This window comes from Canis lupus, chromosome 38 (assembly GCF_048164855.1).
Source record: "Canis lupus baileyi chromosome 38, mCanLup2.hap1, whole genome shotgun sequence".
Taxonomy (NCBI): Eukaryota; Metazoa; Chordata; class Mammalia; order Carnivora; family Canidae; genus Canis; species Canis lupus.
In genome coordinates this window covers 322,463-344,645 of record NC_132875.1, presented here as the reverse complement: position 1 = coordinate 344,645, position 22,183 = coordinate 322,463, and the positions used below count along the sequence as shown (strand labels likewise).

The 22,183-nt window shown below is 68.3% G+C and overlaps 1 protein-coding gene across 2 annotated transcripts in view; it reads right to left on the bottom strand.

Annotated features, from left to right (window-relative positions):
• The window catches only part of KIRREL1 (kirre like nephrin family adhesion molecule 1), a 66,429-nt gene extending 47,599 nt beyond the window's left edge, over nt 1-18,830 (bottom strand). Inside the window, exon 1 of one of the 2 annotated variants that reach the window (XM_072814976.1) lies at nt 18,673-18,830. In XM_072814976.1, the coding sequence (XP_072671077.1) occupies nt 18,673-18,724 (52 nt within the window). In that variant the 5' untranslated portion in view covers nt 18,725-18,830. The remainder of the gene's footprint in view (nt 1-18,672) is intronic. The other variant, XM_072814979.1, reaches the window with a different exon arrangement.
• Nucleotides 18,831-22,183: the final 3,353 nt, after the last annotated feature.

Below are 22,183 nucleotides of genomic sequence, written 5' to 3'. Positions count from 1 at the left end.
GAAAGACCTTGAGGAAAAGACAGAAGAAGGCTGGGAGAAATGCAGAAGCAGGAGGGGGGCCGGAGGCATGTGACCCGGCACTTAGGAGGACCATCACTAGGAGCACTCGGAGGCTCATCGCAGGGAGCACGCGGGGCCCATCACTGGGAGCACTCGGGAGCCCGTCACTGGGAGGACTCGGGAGCCTGTCCTGGGAGGACTCAGGAGCCCGTCACTGGGAGCACTCGGGAGCCCGTCACTGGGAGCACTCGGGAGCCCGTCACTGGGAGAACTCGGGAGCCCGTCACTGGGAGCACTCGGGAGCCCGTCACTGGGAGGACTCGGGAGCCCGTCACTGGGAGCATTCGGGAGCCCGTCACTGGGAGGACTCGAGAGCCTGTCCTGGGAGGACTCAGGAGCCCGTCACTGGGAGGACTCGAGAGCCCGTCACTGGGAGGACTCGAGAGCCTGTCCTGGGAGGGCTCAGGAGCCCGTCACTGGGAGGACTCGAGAGCCCGTCACTGGGAGCACTCGGGAGCCCGTCACTGGTAGCACTCGGGAGCCCGTCACTGGGAGGACTCGGGAGCCCGTCACTGGGAGCACTCGGGAGCCCGTCACTGGGAGGACTCGAGAGCCCGTCACTGGGAGCACTCGAGAGCCCGTCACTGGGAGCACTCAGGAGCCCGTCACTGGGAGGACTCGGGAGCCCGTCACTGGGAGCACTCGGGGGAGCCCATCACTGGGAGCACTCGGGGGAGCCCATCACTGGGAACACACGGGATCCTGTCATTGGGAGCACATGGGAGGCCATCACAGGGAGCACTCGGGGACCCATCACTGGAAGGACTTGGGTGCCCATCACTAGGAGGACCCAGGACACCCGTCACTGGGAGGACTCGGGTGCCCATCAACAGGGCTGCATATCTACTGAACAGTTTCTCCCAATTAGAGAGAAAAGAAGGAACTGGAAGCCCCCGCCGAGGCCGTAGGAAGAGCGCTCCCCTCCGTGCAGCACCTGGCGGTGCCTGGCATTCAGTAAATGCTCAATAAGGGCAGGGATGAGCAAAGCAGGCTGTCACGGGCTACAGGTGCTGTTTTTCGTTTCCCCCGGGGACCAGATGAAAGGCTGGCTGGGGACGGAGAGACAAGAGGCACAGGGCTCAGGCCTGTCTCCCGGGGTGCAGGTGTGCGAGGCCCCCAGAGGTCACACGGTGCCGACCTCTTCTCGTCCTACCCGTGCCCTTCCCTGGGCCAATGAGAAGGCGGGTGTGATCATCACCACCTCGACCCGGCGCCCGTGTCCCAGCGTTCAAGGGAATTACTTGGCGGCAGTAGTGGGTGTTGCCCGCGGGGAGCCCCCCTCCCGCGCCCCCGGGGGTGGACTGCACCTGCACACTTCACCTGGGGCTCCCGCGGCTCTCCACAGCCCGCTCCACCGACGATACCAGGTGGCCTAGGACCGCGGCTCGCATCTTCGGAGCTGCTCACTGCCCGGCTGCCCGCCCGTGTGCAGGTTCTGTCCCGTCTCAACGGACCGGATTTACCCCGTGAAAGATTCGGGGCCACATACACAGCCGTTTAGTCCAGGATGCGCATGGTACGTTTCGAGGAGAAAGTCGGCAGTGGGCAGTGGGCAGTGGGCGAGGCGGGGCCGGAAAGAGAAGCAAGACGGGAGCAACAACTCGAGCTCGGGTCCGGTTAGTCCGCTCGGTGCTCGCCAGGAGCTTCCGAGCAGCAAGTGCAACAAGGGTGAAGCCAAAAATCAGTGACGCAACGTATCGTAGCCGCGAAATAAAAACCAGCTGGCGGCTTGGGAAGAGCACGGCCACGGCACGTTCTCCGCAGATGCTCAGCAAGGACGCGTGGTGTGCTGAGCCACATCCACAACATCTGCCCCCCCGAGTTTCAAGGCTCAGGGGAAGCAATTCCTGGGGGGGCCCGGAGCCTGTCAGCCCCCGCCAGCCGCTCTCTGAGGCTCTGGCTCAGTCTGGGGATAAACCCAGAGTATCTGCAGGCGAGGACAGCAGGGGGGCGTCACGGCGGAGGGAGAGCGCCCCATGGGAGGCCGGACTCCTGCCCCAGCACGGCCACTGCTCCCACGGCCACCGGTTCTTCCCAGGAGGCACCTGCAGGGAAGGAGCCAGAAGCCAAGACTGTGGGCCGCCAGCTATGCCGACGTCTGCGGCGGGGGGGCTGCTTGAGTGGAACCCCCAAAATACAAAAGTACTTGGGCATTTAAAATAAATCTCTATGGCATACACGGAAGCCCCAAATATCGTTTAGCTCCTGGCCATCCTGAGGCTGGGGAGAGGGGGTCCTGCTGGAGCCCCCCCCCCACCTGGAGCATCCAGGTGAGTGGCTCCAGCAAAGCTCGCAGCCACTGCTGGACCCTCACCCCCTCTGGACGGAGAGCCCAGGGACCCCATCTCACCCCCCACCCCACCCCCGAGGCAGCACAGAGGTCAGCCAGCCAGTGACCCCGCGTCCTGTACCCTGGAGATCACTCGGCAGGAGGCCGTCCACACCTGAGGTGCCCCACCGTCCCCGGGGTGCGGGGTCCAGAGCTCTTCCGCGGGGGGGATCCTGATCCGACCAGAGCCCTGCCCGCTGACCCCGGCCTCCTCCTCAGGGCTGGGGGCTGGGCCTCCGGGCCTGAGCGGCCGGGCGCAGGGGAGGAGGTGGAGGCAGCGCTGGAGCTCAGGTGCCCCTGAGCCCCTGGGTGAACGAGGACCCGGCGTCCCTGTCCCCGGCGTCCACCCCCGACACAATGGCCAGGAGTCTGGAACCTGCAGCCTGTTACTTAATTATCTCTGAATGGTTTTTGTTCCTGGCTTTAAACATTTACCCCTGTTGGGTTTTCACGCCTTCACCAGGGCCTCTGTCTCCTTTTCTTTGCGGTTGCCATGGCAACGACTCCAGGCGTACAACTGCTCTCTGATTTTAAATAAAAAGTTGAGGTTTCTCCCTCTCTTCCCTCCCCCCCTCCCCCCTCGTTCTCTCTGGGATGGATGAGGTTTCGCTCTCATCCCGGCCCTCCCCTTCACCTTCCTCCCTGCCCTGCGCCCTCCATCCAGCTGCTTCCTTATCATCACCTCTTCTCTCATTTCCTCCTTCCACCTGCCTCTCCCCGGCCCTCCCCAGACCTTCAGGCTCCAGGCTGGCCCTAATCCCCAGGCTACGGGGGTGGGGCGGCGGGGGGGGGGCGGTGGACAGGGCACATCCGGGAGCCCCACGGGCTCCTGATCTCACCACCGGACCTCCAGGTCTGTGCCTCGGAAGTGGGGCGGGAGGGGTGTTGGGGGGAGGCGGCGGGAACGGGGTGCAGGCTCCGCTCAGGGCCCTGGGTCACCGGTGCTCACTGCTGACTGTCGGGGCGGGAGGCAATCAGCGGCTTTCAAACCTGAGAAGCCTCGGCAGGTGCAAGGCGAGGGGCAGTGGGGTACAGGGGCGCCCTGGGGGAGACCCTGCCGTCCTGCCGCCTGGCACCGCCTGCACCGCCAAGGCCGAGGGGTGGCAGGGCAGCCCCAGGCGGGCAGGCCGTGGCGTCGGGGACACCTGTCACTGGAGGCATCGCTCCGACACCCAGGGGTCCTCGGCCCTGAGGCCTTTGCGTGAACGCACCCTCACAACCCCCGGCGGGAGCGCAGGCGGGCTTGCTGGGACGCGGCGCCGTGTGAGGTCACCGTCACCCTGACGGTCAGGGTCTGGGTCTCCTGACGATGAACCCAGAGCATCAAGACTCGATCTGACCGCGCGCTTCCAGCGGCCCAGGTCCCTGCCCGGTGGCCACGCAGATGCCGGGACCCGGGTGTCCGCCCCACGGGGCATGCACGCGCCCCTGCGCAGAGGGAGCGCCCCGGGCAGGCCCGGCCGGGGAGCCTGCTGGTCCTGGGTCCCCCCCAGCTGCGAGGAGCCCACGGGGCCTGGGCGCCAGGTTGTCGGGCTGGAGAAACCCCAAACAGACACAGTAGGTGCCCACGGAGTGAAGCGGGCCTGTGACGCTCCGTCCCCAGCGTCCTGAGTTCGAGTCCTGGCTGCGCGCGGAGCTCATTTCACAAGACACTAGAAAAGTCAGAATCAGGGGCCTGAGCTGGGGGTGCTCAGAAAGAAGAGGCCGAGCACGGGGTTGGGGGACCCGGACCGGGGGGAAGAGGCTCAGGCAAGGCTCCCGGCGGCGACCTCCCAGGCCCACCCCGGCCCTCCAGAGCCCAGCACCCCGGGGACCCCGCCTGAGCAGCGGCCCCAGCGTGCAGGGGGCAGGGGCCTGACCCCAGGCCTCTCCCAGAGCAGACCCTGACCCTGCCGGTCCCGAGCTCCCCACCCGCCCGGCGCCCGGACCGGACCCCTCGGCCTCCAGGGCCTCTGGGGCCCCTCCCAGGCTCAGCCCCTCTCTTCAAACTGGCTCCCAGAGGAGGAAAACAGGCCCCAAAGCTCCCCTGGGGGCCCTGACCCTCGCGGCCGCCGAGGAGGCCCAGGCATGACTTATGAAAGAGGTTGGGGTTTGTTGTTTGTTATTTTTGTTTTGTTTTTCACAAAACACAACCCAGGGCCTCGGGGAACTTGCAATCTGGTGGAAAACCGAAAGGTCAGTGCTTTAAGCGGAGTCTGTGAAATGAGATAAAGGGGAGGTAAGTCAGGAGGGGCCCCCGGAGGCATCGTCGGGCATGGGGGGGCGCCCGCACGCGGCTCCCGTCTGCGCCCTGGTTTTCATTCCTCCCTCCCCCCCAGCCCAGCTCCAGTAGGGCTCGGAGATGATTAAAACCAAAAGAATTTTAAATGTCTGGAATTCACTTTTCACCGCTGATGCCATTTGCTTATTTTCCCTCCCTCTCCTCCCTGCTCGTAATTCCTCCTCCTGGGAGGGCTGTTTGCTTCCCTGCTCCGCTCGCCCGGACGGGGCGGGGGGGTCCCAGCGCCCCAGGGCCCACCAGGCCAGGGAGCCTGCCCTGCGGGGAGCGGGAGGGAGGGCGGGGAGGGCGCGCGGCCTGGATCTGCCTGCCCCACGTTCCCAGAGCAAGAGAAGAAATAGCTTTCGGGGAAAGAAAGCTGCCAAATGTTTATGTTCCCACAAGACTCGGCAAAGTCTTTTCATAGACCCGAGCTGATGGTCAGGGCGACGCCGGAGCACGTCTCCCCAGGGAGAGATCTTACGTGGGCCCGGGTGCGCCCACAGCCCCGCTCAGGCCCCCACCCCGAGCACAGGGTCCCCCCGGGGCCGTGGACGTCATGTGTGCCCCGAGCATATGGTCTACCCTGGACCGTGGACGCGGACTGCACCCTGAGCACAGGGTCCCCCCAGGATTGTGGACACCGCGCACCCCGAGCACCTGGTCCATCCAGGACCGTGGATGCCCAGTGCACCCCAAGCACCTGGTACCCCCAGGACCGTGGACGTCACGTGCGCCCCGAGGGCCTGGTCCGCCTGGGACCATGGACCCGCGCACCCTAAGCACCGGGTCTACCCGGGACCGTGGACACTGCGCACCCTGAGCGCCTGGTCCATCCAGGACTGTGGACACCCAGTGCACCCTGAGTGCATGGTCCACCCGGGACCATGGACGCCGCGCACCCCGAACACCTGGTCCGCCAGGACCGTGGACAACGAGTGCACCCCGAGTGCAGGGTCCCCCCAGGACCATGGATGCCGCGTGCACCCCGAACGTCTGTCTGGTCCATCCGGGACTGTGGACACGACGCACACGGCCCTGGGGGGGATCCGCTCCTGGTTTCCTGCGCCAAGTCCAGAGCACGCCCGACAACATGGAAACATGCCCCCCCCAGGCCGCCCCACCCGCACCCCTTGCCGTCCTGGACGCCCCCTCTCCGGCCCTCTGGAGCCCGTACCTCCCCAACCCGAATCAGACACCCAGGGCCGGCCTCCTCCGGCAAGGGCAGTTCTCCTCGTGAACTCCCACAGGACGGTGGCCAGGAGCCAGGAACCGGCCGCCAGAGCCGCCAAAGTCTTGGAGACTTAACCTCCTCATTTTACGGTGAAATAAAACACAGGCCAGGTCACTGGGTCACAACCGGGGCTAAGCTGCACAGCCAGACTCCCGAGCCGGTGCTCTCTCGCATCGGCTCCTGGATACAGCCGTTCCTGTTGCGGTGCCTCCGCCCCGGAGGCTGGCTCAGAGGGGGGACAGAAGGGCTCGCGGCGGGCACAGTGGCCTCCTTGGGGGGCCTCACCCTGCAGAGGGAACTCAGGGGCTCAGGGGCTCGCGTGACAACCCCAAGGCCTCACAACTCTGGGGGAAGCGTGAGGAAAGCCTGAGGCCCGCGGTGAGGCCGGGGGCGGGAGCCTCATGGACGCGGAGCCTAGGTCCCTGGCACCCGGCGATGGTGGCCCGTGTCCCACGGGGTGGGGCCCCGCGCTGCCTGCCGGTCCCCGTGGGGTTAGGTGAAGCCCCAGGGGACGCCGCCGTCCCTTCCCTTCCAGCACAGACTTCTGGGGCCACGACCCGGGGTCCCGCCTGGATGGAGGCCCCCACCCGCGGGCCACTCGCCTGGCACACGCCGGAGGGACCTCACCTGCGACCACGTCGTGCTCCTCACTAGGCCCCTGTGCGGCCACAGGGGGGCGGGGGGCCGGGGGCGCACAGCTGGGGGGGGCCCCAGGGTGCAGGTGCAGGTGCAGCGGGTGGGTTCAGGGGCGCAGGTGGGCCTCCCCGGGCAGCACCTCCCTCGGCCCCCTCGGCTCCCACGGCTGCAGGGGGCACCCAGGCCGCCCGGGCCCCTTCTCTCCTCCCTGCGCCCCCTCCCACCTGCGCCCCCCCCTCGGCGTCTCTCCCTTCCCCCCTCCCCCGTGCTGCCGGCTTGGAGCAGGAGGTTATGAAAATGAGCTGCGTGCCCAGGAGACTGTAATTATCTGCTAAGTGTGAAAGCCAGAGTGATTAATTAAGAGATAATAAAAAGGAAAGGAGGGCGAGAGGGGGCCTTGCGGCTTTGCTTTGATGATAGAACCTGAGGTGAGCCCGGCAATTAGGGGAATCTTTATCGAGAGTTAGCCATAATCCACAAATTATCAGGCACCGAATGCTGCGGGAGCGGGCCCGGCTCAGGCCTGCCGAGGGACAGGCCTGCAGACGCGGAAGGGCCGCGGGGGACGCGGGAGACCGGGCCGAGGGGAGCACGGGCACCGGGCGGCCGCAGGGAGCGGGTGCGAGCGCTGCGGGGTCACACCTGACGGGGCGACGCCACAGCTCCCGCGGCCCCCTCGCCTCACGTGGGCAGGCTCCTCCCTCAGGGTCCCTGCCCGGGACCGGCCTCGCCCCCGTCCCCCCCAGGGCCCCCACCAGGGCCCCATCCCCCCTACCAGGGCCCCATCTCCCCCTCCAGGGTCCCCATTCCCCCCCCCCCCAGAGCTCCCATTCCCTCAACCAGGGCCCACATCTCCCGACCAGGGCCCCATCTCCCCCACCCAAGGCCCTCGTTCCCCCAACCAGGGCCCCCATCTCCCCAACCAGGGCCCCATCTCCCCCTCCAGGGTCCCCATTCCCCGCCCAAGGCTCCCATTCCCCCAACCAGAGCCCCCATCTCCCCCTCCAGGGCCCCTGTTCCCCCCCCAGGACCCCCATCCTCCTGACCAGGGCCTCTGTTTGCCCCCCAGCGTCCCCGACCCCACCCAGGGCCCCATCCCCCCCATCCCCCTGTCCCCCAAGTCATGTGTGCCCATGCCCGTCCAGGGCACCTTCCTAATGGACCCTGCAGACCCGAATCTCTGTCTCCTTCCAAGCAGATGTACAAGGGGTTCGAACCCACTGTCTAGACAACCCTCGCGTGCGGGGGAGGATGGCGGCCCCGCTGCCCCCCAGGGAAACCACGTCTGCTCCCTCAGGGTCAGGTCCAGAGCCACGGTCTGCACCATCTCATGGGGCCCAGGCTCCCAGGGGACCCCACTGGCAGACCCCACCCTCCTCTGCCCACACGGAGGCCCCCGGTCCCGCCCCCCGCATGGCTGGGCCGAGGACACCCCGATGACGCCTGCTGTGACGCTAGGACGGGGCCTGCTGGGGATCCGCCTCCTCCGCGCTGCCAGCCCGCAGCCCCAGCCGTCGGGGCCCACTACCCCGGCCCCGAGCAGCGGGAACGGGGTGCCCCAGGCTGTCGGCCAGTAGGAAGGATGCCAGGGCCCCCCCAGCGCCCGCAGCCCTCAAACGGGACCCGGGACGAGTCAGGGCCTGAGTAGGGACACCCGGAGAGCAGCCTCGGTGCTTCGCCGGAACCACCTGCCCTCGAGGGGACCCCCTGCACTGGCTCGCGTGGGGCCTACGGGCACCCGCACCGGTGACCCCTGGGCTTGCTCTGCCACCGGGACCCCTGACTCCAAGGAGAAGAGGAACGTGCCGGCGGGGAGGGTCGTGAGTCATCCACACGGAGGCCCCCGTTTGTGCAGCTGGAGCCCCAATGAGACAGCTCCCCGCGGGGCCAGGAGGGGTTAGGGTGGGAGGCAGAGGGGAGCCTCCCACCCGGGGCTCACGGGGCCTGAAGCAGGGCGGGTAAGGCACGTCCTTTCTCCTCCACAAAGGACACAGGCCGAGGTCTGCGTGGACTCGGTCGGGCCCGAAGAGTCGTCCTGAGAGTCCAGGGATGCGCAGGTCCCTAAAGGGTCGTTTCCCCGCTAGCGTCCCTGACACAGCCCTTGGTTCCAGGCGGGGAGATCCACAGCCTCCCTGGAGCCCTGCAGGTCTGTGGGCAGGTATCCCCGTGTGCGCATGCACCTCGTCCTCTGAGGGCTCCTGCTTCCCCCCGTGGGTCACCCAGGGCGTCCCTCTGCAGCCTGAGGACCTCCTCCGAGGCCGGGCTCTGCAGCTCTGGAGCTGGCAGCTGCTGTCCTGGCGAGGCCCGGGGCAGAAGGGGTGGCGGGCACCAGGCTCAGGGAGGCTCTGCTGTCCGGCTAGGGAGGCCCACGGGGGGACCGGATACGAGGACTCCGTTCTCGGGCGCCCCTCGGCAGGGTGTGGCAGGCCCACGTCCCGGGGTGCCCGCCTCCGAGCCTCCCGTGTAGTCCAGGACCCGGGGCTGCGGTGGCGCCTCCACCTGCAGGAGACCGTCCAAATCAGAGGCGCCCTTCGTCGAGACCCTGCAGTGTCCCCTGAGACGCTGGGGTTTGGGACCCATGGCTGTGACACGCCGAGTTGGGACCTCCTGCAGAGGTGGGGTGCCGGGGTCACGCCTACCGGGGACAGTGCGGGGAGCGCTGCAGCTGCCGAAGCGGGGGCTCAGGGCTCCCAACCAGGGCGCTGCCCGGGGCGCTCGCCGGCCGCCTGGGCCTTCGCGGTCCCTGCCCGACGCCGCGGCACCCCGACGCCCGCCGTACTTGGACAATGACCTGCCGTGGGCCCCTCGCAGGGCAGTAGCAGCGAGGTGCCGGGGGCCGCTGTGCCGCGCACTGTCCCCGTGTCCGGGGCCAGGGAACTGAGGCTCCTGTCCAGCGGCTTGGTGGCAACGTCGCAGGTGGCCGTCCCCCAGATAGCCTGGCAAGGAGGCCCCGGGGTGCTCCAGGGCTTACCCGACGCCAGGCGCCGTCTCCGTGACCCGACCCTGGATGGAGACCAAAGGCAAGAGCACAAGCTAAATCCCCTCGGTGCAGGCCCCACGGGCCCCGCTCTCAATTTTCTGCATAAATGGAGAGCGGCCGCCGCGCAGATAATCCAGAAGTCATTTCAACTTGGCTTTGCAATGCATTAGATTTTCTTTTTTTTTTTGCAAAGTCAGATTTTCCCTTCTAATTATATTTGGCTCAAACTGACATTAAAATGAGTTTTCATTCCCACTTCACCCACCGCCTGCCGAGGGGGGACTTCCCAGATGGGAGTGGGGTGATAGGCGCAGCAGTGGGGGATCCGCGTGCCCAGGGCGGCTGCCGTGGGCGCGGGGAGCGGATGGCACCCGCTCGGGGCCCGGGACCGGAACCCGGGAGCCCTGCTGTCCTGACCGAAGGGCTTCTGGAGACCGAGGGCACCCGGGGGCGCAAACGTCAACTTCTCTCGGGGGCGTCGCCCGCCGACCCGGGGTTCCTGCTCCTTAGACGACACCTCCTCCCCCGCAGGTCCCTCGGGCCCCGTCTGCCCATCTCAGCTCCTCTCCTCCTAATAACCTCCCAGTTAAGCGAATCGAATGGGAAGAAGCAGTTAAAAGCACCTCCTGGCTCGACGCTGCTGGGTAATGGGGCGAGCAGGGCCCCAGGCTGCTCCTGGGAGGATGGGGAGGAGGGGGAGAGCCTGGCTAAGCTGATTACAAGGACAAAGTTAATTTAGAGATGAGCTCCGGTGGGTGCAGCGGGGGCGGGAGGAGGAGGAGGACAAGGAGCTGAGATTTGGGCAAAGCGGGCTTTACGGAGCCCCAGCCTTTGTTCCTGGAAATCATAATCCTGGGGAGGGACCTCGGCCCGCTCCCTCGGATTCCGCGGCTCCTTCCATCCGGAGCAGGGGGCACAATCGGGGATTGTCCAGAGCAGGGACACGGACTGGGGGACTGGGGACGGGGATGGGGACGGCCGCATTCCAGCCCTCCAGCGCAGCCAGCCTCCATCTGCGGTCCCCTCCCCCGGCCGGGCTGCGGCCTCCCCGCCTCCCCTGGCGGCCGCCGGTCAGACCTCAGCATTTTTCACATTCCTCCCTCAGCTCCATCCCACAGCGTGTCACCCTGCTTGCCGGCGGGATGGGGTCCACCCTGCGCGGGCCCTCCCACCCGCCCCGGTGCCTAGGACAGGGCCCGGCCCGGCCGTTCAGCAGCACCTGCTTCGTGGGACCCGGGCTCGTGGTCGAGGCGGGAACCTTCCTCAGAGCTTTCCATCTGAAGGGCAGCTCGGGGCTCCGGAGGTGCACACAGTCTGGGCTCCCAGCCCCCAGGTGCACGCGTCTGTGGCCACCAGCCCTGGGTCACCTGCACTGGCCCTCAGACCCAACCAGATGGCTCCCCTAGACTCTGGGCAGCCCCCAGGAACCCCCAGAACCCCCAGACCCTCAGGGCCCCCAGGACCTCCAGACCCTCCAGGTCCCCCCAGATCTCCCCAGGTCCCCCCCAGGCCCCCACGCCCCCCAGGCCCTCCAGGACCTAGACCCCTCAGGCCCCCTAGGCCCCCCAGGCATCCCCAGGCCCCCCAGCTCCCCCAGGCCCTCCAGGCTCCTCTAGGCCCCCCCAGGCCCCCCAGACCCTCCAGGGCCCCCTAAGCACCCCCAGGTGCTCCCAGGCTCCCCCCAGCTCCCCCAGACCCCCCAGGCTCCCTCAAGGCCCCCCAGCTACCCCAGGTTCCCCCGGCCCCCAGACCTTCCAGGCCCTCCAGGCCCTCCAGGGCCTCCCCAGCTCCCCCAGGTCCTCCCCCAGCTCCCCCAGGTCCTTCTAGGCTTCCCCCAGCCCCCCCCCCCCGCTTCCCCAGCTCCTCCCCGGCTCCCAGCTCCCCCAGGCCCCCCCAGGACCCTCCAGGTCCCCCCAGGACCCTCCCAGCTCCCCCAGGCTCTGGGCTCTGGGCCCTGCCCTGCCCTGGGCTCCCCTCACGTACCTTTATCTTAAACCTGAGGGCTCCAGTCAGGCTCGTCCCCAGCCAGAGAACCCCTCCCCCCCCACCATGCAGGAGCGGGCGGCCGCCTGTGGGGCCCTGGTCCTCAGTCTCCTTGGCCGTCTAAGGGAAGGGCTGCAAATCTCACCTGGAGGGCAGCCTGGCGGGCGAGGCGCCTGGAGAAGGGGCGTCAGGGAGGAGTGAGGGGGGCTCACCCTGGACAATGGAAGCGGGACTCACACGCCCCGCAGTGCCCAGTCCCGCCTGGCTTTCCCCGACCTCCCGGGATCTGTCCCGGTCTGTCCCACATCACCTTGCCCCAGGCCCCAGCAGACCCCCCGGCAAGTGACCTCCAGGGCCCCCCCCGCCCCCGCACTTTGCAGCCACACCTTGGCTCCGGAAGTTGGGCAATTCGGCGGCGCTGGCCCTCCTGTCCGTCTTCCCGCCGTTCGCACATCCTGTCCATCCCTGGCCCTGGGCCTGCACGACGCCCTCCCTGGCCCCTGCAGCCCCCGGGGCGTGGGGTCACCCTGCGCAGTGATGCCAGGACCCGGGGCACGCACACCTGGGCTTCTGGGACGGGACAGGCCTCCGATATCGTGTCATTTTTTAAAATTCCTGCATAACGCCCATAAGGCTGTGTCAGACACAGTGACATACATTGGCTGGCTTGAAAAAATAAAATGACTTCTCCCCATTTTACGGAAGAGGAAAGGGGCCTCCTGAAGCCAGCGAATCAGGACAGGAGGCCCTGCGGGGCAGGGACGGGGCCTTAGGTCTGCGTCTGTCCACAGGAGGCGGTTCTGCCGATGAAGGGCCCGGTGCCCCCACCTGCCACACGCCTTCCCTGAGGCTGTGCCCCCTACGCTGCCGCCAGAGGCCAGAAGGGGCGGAGAGATAAGGAGTCCCCCAGAGTCCAGAAGGATCCGCATTCCCCTCCTGGCCTGGACAGCCTGAGCACAGAGCCCCTGACCCCCCAGGACCCCCCCAGGACCCCCCTAGGACCCCCAGGACCCCTCAGGCTCGGCTCCGCTGTCCCTTCTCTGTGGAGGGACGCCCCCCAGGAACGAGGGAAGCTGCCAGGGAGAGCTAGAGATTCCCAGGCCTGCATTCAAGACCCTTCATCCAGAGGAGGGCGGTTGGCTGCAAGGCCCATTTATTTCAATCCAATCCCAATTTTGTTAAATGGGCTCAAGGAGGGCAGGGAGGGAGGCGGCATCACCCCCGGGGACAGCAGAGGCTCCTAAGCGTTGCTGGAGAAGCCCAGTGCGGAGGGAGGGGGAGACCGGGAGCTCCGGGAGCCAAGGGGGCAGAGAGCAGGAGGGGAGACAACACGCCGCCCTGGAGCTCGAGCTGCCCTCGCCCCAGGTGCTCAGAGGACCTCGGCGGGGCCGGGCGCTGCGACCGGGGCAGGCGGGTGCGAGGGCTGGGGGCTGCAGCGGGGGGTCCCAGGACGGCGCCCTGGCCGGGAGCGGCGTGGATGGGTTGGCCGGGGCAGACCGGGGACCCTGTGTATGGGCGCATGTGGGCTGAGAGGTGGGTGGGTGACGGGGCACGGGCGGCGGGGTGAGCGTACAGACACGTGCCCGGGGGCACACGCTGCACAGAGGGCCTGTGCACGACGTCCTGAGGACACGCGCACTGGTCCCGACCGCCTCCCTCCCCAAAGTCGCGGCTCGGGCTGCAGCCCCAGCTCCTCCCCAGCTCCTCCGTGGCTTCCTGGCCTCGACCCCGACCATCTGCCTCTCTCCTCTGGCTCTTCCTCGTGCGGAGACAGAGCGAGGACAGACCTCCTGCCCCAGCACGTTGCCATGGGTCCGACGTCGGGCACTACGACTCACAAACACAAAGCGGGTCCTTCCTAAGAGCCAAGGACCTCCTCCCTCACTAGAAGTGCGCCCGCGGTCGCTCCTGGCTCCGGGGTCGGCCTTCCCGGGCCTCCCGTCTCAGGTCTGTCCCCTCCGCTGCCGCCCTTCCCCGGCCTGGGCCCCACTGCCCGGGAGGACAGCCTGGAGGCCCCGGGCAAGAGGCCAGGCTGGAGCTGGGGGTCAGGAAGGCTCTCAGCCCTGGACGCAGGGCGACGGATGTCCCCGCCGGGCGCAAGCAGCCCCCGGGTACCAGGGAGACAGAGGCATTGGCCCCCAGCCCCTCCCTGCAATCACCTCTGGCGGGGTCCGCGATCTCATCTCCCAGGCGGAGAAGCAGCACCGTCCTGCCCGCGTGGTAGGTGCTCGTGTCCCTCCCAGAGGAGGTGGCGTGGGCGGCGGTGCGGAACCTGTGGGGCATTCCGCAGCCACAGAGACCCGAGCGGAGGAAGAAGGGGGGCAGCAGGGGTCGGGGCAGGACACACGGTTCCCACCCCACTAACGAGGCCACAGAGCGCCCACGCGGGGCCGGAAGGTGGCACGGCCGGGTGCCAGGGGTGCCGGGGAGGATGCGGCTTCTCCCCTCCGGGCTGCCCCAGCTCCCGGGGATGCTCGGCACTCGGAGGCACCTCCACCCATCGGGGGGCCCCGTACACACGCATGTGCATCATGGAGGCACCTGGACGCAGGCACACCCATTGCAGGGGCCCCGGGACACATGTACACCCATCATGGGGGCACCTGGACACACCTGAGCCCGTCATGGGGGTCCCCGGACGCACGCATGCCTGTCATGGAGGCACCTGGACACATGCACACCCATCACAGAGGCCCTGGGACGCACATACGCCCGTCGCGGGGGCGCCTGGACACACCTCCGTCTGTCATGGGGGCGCCTGGATGCATCTGTGCCCATCATGGAGGCACCTGGACACACGTATGCCCATCACGGGGGCACCTGGACGCATGTATGCCTGTCATGGGGGCTCCTGGATGCGCCTGCGACCATCATGGAGGCACCCAGACGCATGCACGCCCACCGCAGGGGCGCCCAGACACAGGCCCATGGGGGGGCACCTGGACGCACCTGCGCCCGTCGTGGGGGTGCCTGGCTGAGTGAGGGCTTTGTAGCCACGCAAGGAGAATCTTAACATGGGACCCAGCACCCCAGGTACGGCCTTGAACAAGTTCATTGAACTCAGCTTTGGTTTCCTCATCTACAAACTGGGGAGGGAAGGACCCACTTCACGGGGTCATTAACAGGACTAAGGGACACGGTGAGAAGCACACGGTGGGAGTTCAGCATGCACTGATTCGGGTGCTGTGCTGTGCGCCCGCCCCCCAAGCTCTCGTCACCCATGCTTGGCCGCGGAGCACCTCAAAGCCCCCATGCACAGGCCGCCGCAGACCCCGCCTCGGTCCCGCCAGGAAGGCCTGCTCCGAGGTGACCGCCGGGTGCCCCCACAGGTGCTCCCACAGACGCGGCTGCAGCCAGGGAAGCTCCTTTCCAAAAGGCCACGCAAGAGCCCGGTCGCACCGCCCGAGAAAACCCAACCCGTACTTGGACGGAATAAAGGATTGCTTTTAAAACGCGAATGAGTTCCCCTTTACGGGATGCTCCCTCCCTCCCTTCCTCAACTGCCATTCCATGGCCCCCCCGGATAGATCTATCCCTGGGGGCACGTGGGGTCCCTGGGGGCAGAGGGGACACGGTGCAGGCTTTGAGGCCAGTGGGTTCCCACAACTACCAGCAAGACATGGACCCTGTCTGCACCTCAGTTCCCCATCCAGGAAAGGGGACCAGCACGGAGCCGACCTCGGGGCTTGTTGCGCGGATTAGACTAGAGGACGCGAGGGGGGGGGCGGGGGAGAGTAGCTGGTGCGAGGGCCTCGCAAGTGACCCGCACTAGTTCCAGCTCAGGAACGCGGCCACCTCCGGCTCGTGTCCCTCCTCGCTGCCTGCTGGGGCCCTGGAGCCTTCCCCCTGGAGGGAGGGCCAGCCTCTTCCACTCTGCTCTCCTGCCCGCCCCGGAGCTCCCGACACCTCCAGCCCTCCGAGGCTGCTCAGTTTCCCCTCCTGCCGCCCCCACCCCCGCCGAGGGGGCCCTGAGGTCGAGGACAAGAATGGAGAAGGCAGAGGAGCACAAGGAGGACCTGCGAGAAGGCAGTGGCCACCCGCCTGCCGCCCTCGAGGCCCAGCCGCAAACCCCGACAGCGACGCGCCTCAGCGGCAGGCGCTCGGCAGCACGTTCACGGCCGCCCCGACCCCATGGGGTGCGCCTTCCGTCCTCGGTGTCCTGGTGAGCAGAGGGAGGCCCGGAGAAGGCGCCAGCCGCGCTCAAGCTGACCCAACATGTGCACTGAGGGGCCGAGGGCCGAGGGGCCGAGTGGCCGTAACCACGGTGCGAGCAGCCTGGAGCCCGCCATGTGGTCACCACGTTAGCCGGCGCGGCCTTCCCACACTGCGGCGCTTGCATCCCGCCAACCAACCCATCAGGGAGTCACGGGCACTTCATTCGAGTGCGCGGCACTGGTGTCAGAGACTGGGGCGCGGGGGACAACTCAAGACCCGTCCCCAGGGCAGGACGGCCAGGGGAGCCTCCATCAGGACACGGGCTCTCCAGGCGACGGCTGAGCCGGGCCTGGTGACCACGTGCGGTGGGGACCAAGGCCCGTGCCTCCCCGCCTGTCCCTCACACGCCCGCTTTAGCCCCGAGGGGAAGGCGGCGTCCCCCCAAGGTCAGAGGGGGACCCATGGCTCCCCGGCCTCCAGGCGGCCCAGGGGGCGTCTGCAGCCTGTGCGCAGGGGGAGGGCAGGGCGGACTCCCATGGAACCGGGGGTGCAGGAGGCTCTTGAGGCCTCCCCTCGCGCGTGGCGGGGGCCCTGGGGACCTCTGGGGGCTGGAGGGACGGATTCCTCTCCTCCCCCCCTCCATCCCCCGAGGCAGCTCCCGCCCCAGCCAGCCTGTCATCCCACATTGCTCTGATTAGCTATAATCTTTCTTTTTCAATTTCTCCTCCCAGAGACTGGGGAGCGAGAAAATCTCCCAGAAAATGAATAAATATTTCAATTTTCGGCGCAATCAGTCTGAGGAGCCGGCGCATGATGGAAACGGGGGGAAGGATAATGGGTTTCATTTAGATAAGATACAGAAAATTATTTAGTGAAAAATGAAGATTGATGAAGCCCATTGAAATTCTTTAAAACGCGAGTTTTATTTCTCTGCCTGGGCTGAATCTGTCCTCCCCCCTCCTCACGGCCCCCCCCCCCAATTTCACTGCTGCCACCTTCTCCCCTCCCCGGCCTCCCCCAGCCCCTCCCCCTCATTCCTCTCCCACTACCCCAGTCCCCGACCTGGAACTCTTTCTCTCCAAGGATGGAGGCCAAGGAGCATCCCGCACCCCGTGGGGGTCCCAGTGCCCCCAGGTCCCGGCCCGGCCCTCCCCAGGCTCCCCAGGCCCTCCCAGGAACCTCAGCCCGGGACTTCCTCTTCCTTCCCGGCCTCGTCCCCCCTTCCTTTCCTTGGGCCCCCTCCCCCACCCAAACGCTGCACACCCCGACATCACATCGGTCTCGCTGTCTGTCCTGTGGGAGCCAGGGGGGCGCCAGGCCACCCCGACCCTCGCCGGTCCTGGAGGGCGGGAGGCACCAGCGCGCTCCCCTCCTTCACCGCCTCCTGCCCATCCAATCCACATGGCTCCCCTGCTTGCTAGCTGCAGCTTTTGTCGCTTGGAGCTCACTCTGCTCCAGACTGCTGACAGGCTGGGGCTGCGGGAAGGGAGCGGACACGGCCTGCCCCCGCCACACGCCGCGTGACCCCGCCGGGCTGCCCCCCACCCCTCGCAGCCGCCCGGCAAAGTCAGAACTTAGGTCCTCTTCCCAACTTTCTGCCAAGTGGCTGCTTGGCCTGCCAACCCCAGGGCCAGGCCGCCCTCCGGGCGCCGCCTCCCACCCGGCTCCCACTGGGGATGAGCGCCCTTCCTGTGTCTTAGCTCGTGCTGGGGGGGCCCGGGGGGCCCCGATGGGAAAGAAGGGTGCAGGCCAGCCCTCCACTGAGACAGCCGGCGGGCCCTGGGGGCTGCAGAGGGCCTGGCGACGAGAGGAGGGGTCCCGCAGCACCCCCATCCCTACACACACGGGCGGCCCGGTGCAGCCAGCACCCCAGGGTGTTGCTCGGCAGCCTGGCCTCCACCCACGGGGGGACCCCCGTCTCCACGATGCGGGCTGCACACCTCCCTAGGTGTCTGCTGTGTGGACGTCCCTTCAAGTTTCTTTGTTTGCTGGAGGGTTGGTGTCTGTGGAAGGGCTTCGGTGTGTGCGTGTCCTTGTGGACGCCCGCCCGCACACATGCCCGTGTCTGGGTGGGTTGGGGTGTGTTTGGGTGCGCGAGCGTGCAAGCCGCCGTGGGGGAGGAATCTGTGTGCCCGGTGCCGGTGTCTTTGTGTGGATGTGCCAGCTCGCTCGGGGGATGCCTGTGGGGAGGTCCGTCTCCCTAGGTGAGTGGCTGTCTCGGCCGGGGCCGGGGCCGCTCCTCCGTGTTGGTGTGTCAGCTCCATTTTTGGAAGGGGGCGGCCAGCTCGGCGGGGTTCACTCTTCTGGGAGTGAGACCCAGGGGAGGGGAACGTGCACCCCGAGCCTGGGCCCTCAGCTTCCCCAGCTCCCCCACGCCCAGCTCGGGTCCGCTCGGGCCTCATCCCTCTCCACCGCTCCCTCACCTCCCGGCGGGGGCCTCTCCCCTGCCAGCTCCTAGTAAGCCCCACGAGCAGGCTCTCCCCCAGGAGGGACCCGCGCCCCCTCCAAGCGCCCCCCAGGTCCAGCCGCCCAGCTGCCTGGAAGTCGCTCCCAGCCGGTGCCTCCGCGGGCAGGGGTCCCACCGGGCCGGGCAGCCCTCCCGTGCTGCAGGGGGGCGGCCCAGGCAGGCCGGAGCCCCCCTCCCCGCGCCCCTCCCCCGGGCTGGCCTGGGGTCGGGATTCCCTCGGCATCTTCCCGGAGCAGGGTCCCCGCTCCCGGCGGCCCGACCCCAGATCCGAGCCCCCAGCGCCCTGGCCGCCCCGTCGCCGCCCCGTCGCCGCCCCATCACCCCCCCATCACCCCCCCATCACCCCCCCATCACCCCCCATCACCCCACAGGACCGGCAGGGGCGGGGAGGCCGCGGGGGGCTCGGGGGGCGCTGCGCGCGGGTCCCGCCGCGGCCCGACCCCAGCGCGCGCCCGGGGACAAGTTGGGCGCATCCGCGGGAAAGTCGGGCCCGCGCGGGGGGGGGGGCGAGCCCGCGGGCGCCGGGAGCCGGGAGCCGGGAGCCGGGAGCCGGGAGCCGGGGCGGCCTTACCTTGCGAGAAAGTGTCGGAGAGAGTGAGGATCCAGACGAGGAGGCTCAGCATGCTGCCCGCCGCCCGCGCGCAGGGGCCCGACTCGGCGGCCAGGCGCGGGGCGCGGGCGGGAGGAGGGCGCGGGCCGGAGCCCGCCCCCGGCCCTGCACACGCGCGTGCACACGCGCACACACGCTCGCACGCGCGCACCCGGCGCGCACAACTCACTTCCCGGCCGCCGCCCCCCGGCCCCGCGCCCCCGCCCGGCCCCCGCGCCCCGCCGCCGCCGCCTCCCGGCTCGCGCTCTCCGGGGCTCTTCCGCCCTCGGCGCCTCGGCCCTCCCCTCCCCTCCCCGCCCCTCCCCGCCCCTCCTGACGTCTCCCGCCCGGCCCGCCCCCGGCCCTCCGGCCCCCGGCGCGCACGCACACCCCTCGCCCGGACGAGATGCGGCGGGCGCGGGACCGGGGCGCGGGGGCCGGGGGACGCGGAGACCCGGGGGGCGCGGGGGGACCGGGGGACCCGGGGGGGCGCAGGGGACGGGGGCGACGCGGAGGATGGGGGGCGCGGAGGACCCGCGGGGACGGGGGGGACCTGCGGGCGGGGATGGCGGGGATGGGGAGGCCGGCGGGGGGGGGGGGGGTCGGGCGGGCAGGTGGCGGATCTTGGAGTCAAAAACCACAAAAAGCCTGCTTTCTCCTGGTGAATCCCACACCCAGACTCTAACCCCGAGATCCCCGAAATCGGGAATTCTCGGTGCCCTCCCGGGGGTGGGGAGGGGGCGGTGCGCGCGGGTCCCCGCCTACGAAGCCCGGAGCTGGGACCGCAAGCGGCGCCCCGGGGCCGCGGCCCCCGCCCCCTTCCCCGCCCCCTTCCCCGCTCCCGGTGGGGCCCGGCCAGCTGTCGCAGCCCCCGCCGCGGGAAGGGCGCAGAGGCCTCCCGCCTTTGTTCATCCCGGGTGGTTCCGTCCAGGAGGAGAAAGTAGGGAACTCCGGGCTGGGGGGGGGGGGCGGGATCTCGAAGCCGGACGAGCTTGCGACCCTCTGGGGTTGGGAGACCTGGGAACGGGGACGGGAGGGAGGCCCTGGGGGCGCCGCGGCCTTTCCTGGGGGTCCCTTTCCTCGGGGCCCAGCTGGGCGACCCGCCCCCTCCCAACCCCAACCAGATGCTTCTGCGCCCAGGGCTGGGGGGGTCCTAGGGGAGGAAGGGGGCGGAAATCAGACTCTGCGCAGCAACCGCACAACTTCGCGGGATTCTGGGTCTAGACAGGGCTGCGCTCGCTGCTTTCCACCACTCCTGGTCTCCTGGGTCCCTAACGCTACCCGCCAAGAATTCTGGATTTCGCCCCAAAAAGCAGGCGCACGGCGCTCCGGTGCCCTCTGCTGGCGCGAGGTGGCTCCTTTGGGGACCCTGAGGCCGGTGACCGGTCCTCGCGCACCTGGGGGGCGGATGCTGGGGGGACACCAGCTCGCGCCCGAGGCCCCACACACTGACCCCGGGGAGCCCGTCCCAGGTTCAGAGACACACGCGCCCCGCACAGCACACCTGGAAAGTCAGAGCCGGAGCCGCCGAGGCCGAGGAGGAGAACCAGCCACCTGGGCACCACCGAGCACGTTTCTCCCGTGCCTGCTTGTGCTGCACAATTCTAGGCCTTGGAGATACAACAGTGAGGGGGGGGGGGGAATTTAAAAAAAGAAAAGGAAAAGTTCTTCTTCCGTAGTGTTCCATCCTGGAGGGGAGGAAGAGGCAGGTGTCACGTGCGGTCACTGCCGCTTTCCCCATGAATACGTACGAAATGTAAAGTATACCGGGTGGCAGTGAGCGCAGCGAGGGACGCGCAGGGGCAGGGGAGACCGCCCTGCTAGAGGGGCCCACGGGCGGTGACTCAGGTGAGGCTGAGGAGAGCAGGCCGGGCCATGAGGGGCAAGAGCACGCTCAGCTGAGAGCTCCTCAGCTGCCACCCTCCTGCTTCTGCTCAGGTGTGACCGTGATTCTCTGTGCGGGACGGACGGCGTTGTCCTGACTGATGTCCCTGCCACCTGGAAGCCCCAGCAGCAGGACAGCCAGCTGCCCTGCTGCCAGAGCAGTAGCCCCCCCACCCCCGGCTCCCGGAGCCTCCTTGCGCCTCTGTAACCGCACATCCTGGCCCCCTCCATCCTGACCTGCTCTGTCCTGGCCCCCTCTGTCCCAGCCCCCTCCGTCCCAGCCCGCTCTGGCCCAGCCCCCTCCGTCCCAGCCCACTCTGGCCCGGCCTGCCCTGGCCCAGCCCCCTCCGTCCCAGCCCCCTCCATCCTGGCCTGCCCCATCCCGGCCCCCTCTGTCCTGGCCCATCCTGTCCCGGCCCCCTCCATCCCATCCCCCTCCGTCCCGGCCCCCTCCATCCCGGCCCCCTCCGTCCGTCCTAGGACACCCTTCCACAGAATCCCCTCCCGTAAGCCACTGGGTGCCCAGATCAGGAGCCAAAGACCCGCCCCAGCCCGGGGCCCTTGACGCCAACCGGGAAGCAAAACCCCCTGAGAAGCTTTTTAAAAGCTCCAGGGCCTTGGCCTCACTCCAGAGGCTGATCGTCCGGGGTGTGGGGGGAGAGCCCCGAGGTGCTCGCCCTGCCCCGCGGCAGCACTGCTGATGGCCAGGCCCGCGCACCCCAGGCTGCGCTCTGCTCCCTCTGCTCCGGGCTCCTCTCTGTGGTGCAAACGTTGCCAAACGTGCCAAACGTTGATCCAGCGAATCAACTGGATTCGCTGAGCCTGCTGGAGCCTCCGCACCGGCTCTCGTCCCAGGGTGCAGTGTGGGGCTGCACCCCCAGGGTCAGGTGGGGGCCCCAGAGGCCGAGCCTGGGTCCTCTCCACCGGACTAGACACCGCAGCCCAGGACACGCATCTGCCTCCTACCCCGTCCAACTTGGTGCCCCTCGGGGCAAGGGCTGTGTGCGTCCCTGCTGCGTCCCGAGGGCAAACGGGAGGAACGGGAGCTGCTCTTGCCACCCTCCAGAGGGGCAGCAGGACCGTCGAGGACAAAGCACGTGGGTTGGGACACCTGCCAGGGGATCATCACACAGGCAGTGTCCCTCACGTTCCACGTGACCCGGTGGTGTCTCCCGGACCCAGTTCCTCCCCGACCCGGTTTCTTCACCTGCAAACGAGGATGAGAGCCCTGTGGGGGGGCGTGAGGGCGACGGGGGTCAGCGGCTGTGCAGCTCTCAGCTCCCCGAGCCGGGCCTTGGAAGCCGCCTCCCACACACGGGTGGGCGCTTGGCCCGGCCGCCCAGACAGTCCTGCGCCTGCAGATGGAGGGAGGGGTCCCCGGGGACACGCCACCACCGAGGGAGAGAAGCCGCGTAAGGTTATATATGGAGTCACAGAAACATTAATAACTTTTTGAGAACAAAAGCAAAAAGAGCAAGAGGTCGGCGAGTGAGCAGAGGCGATTTATGGCCCTCGGCGGACGAAGCCACGCAGAGACACAGAAGTGGGTTCTCGGTCTGGAGGAGAGCAAACAACGGCAGAAGCCTTCTACAGATTGTCCCGTTTCCCC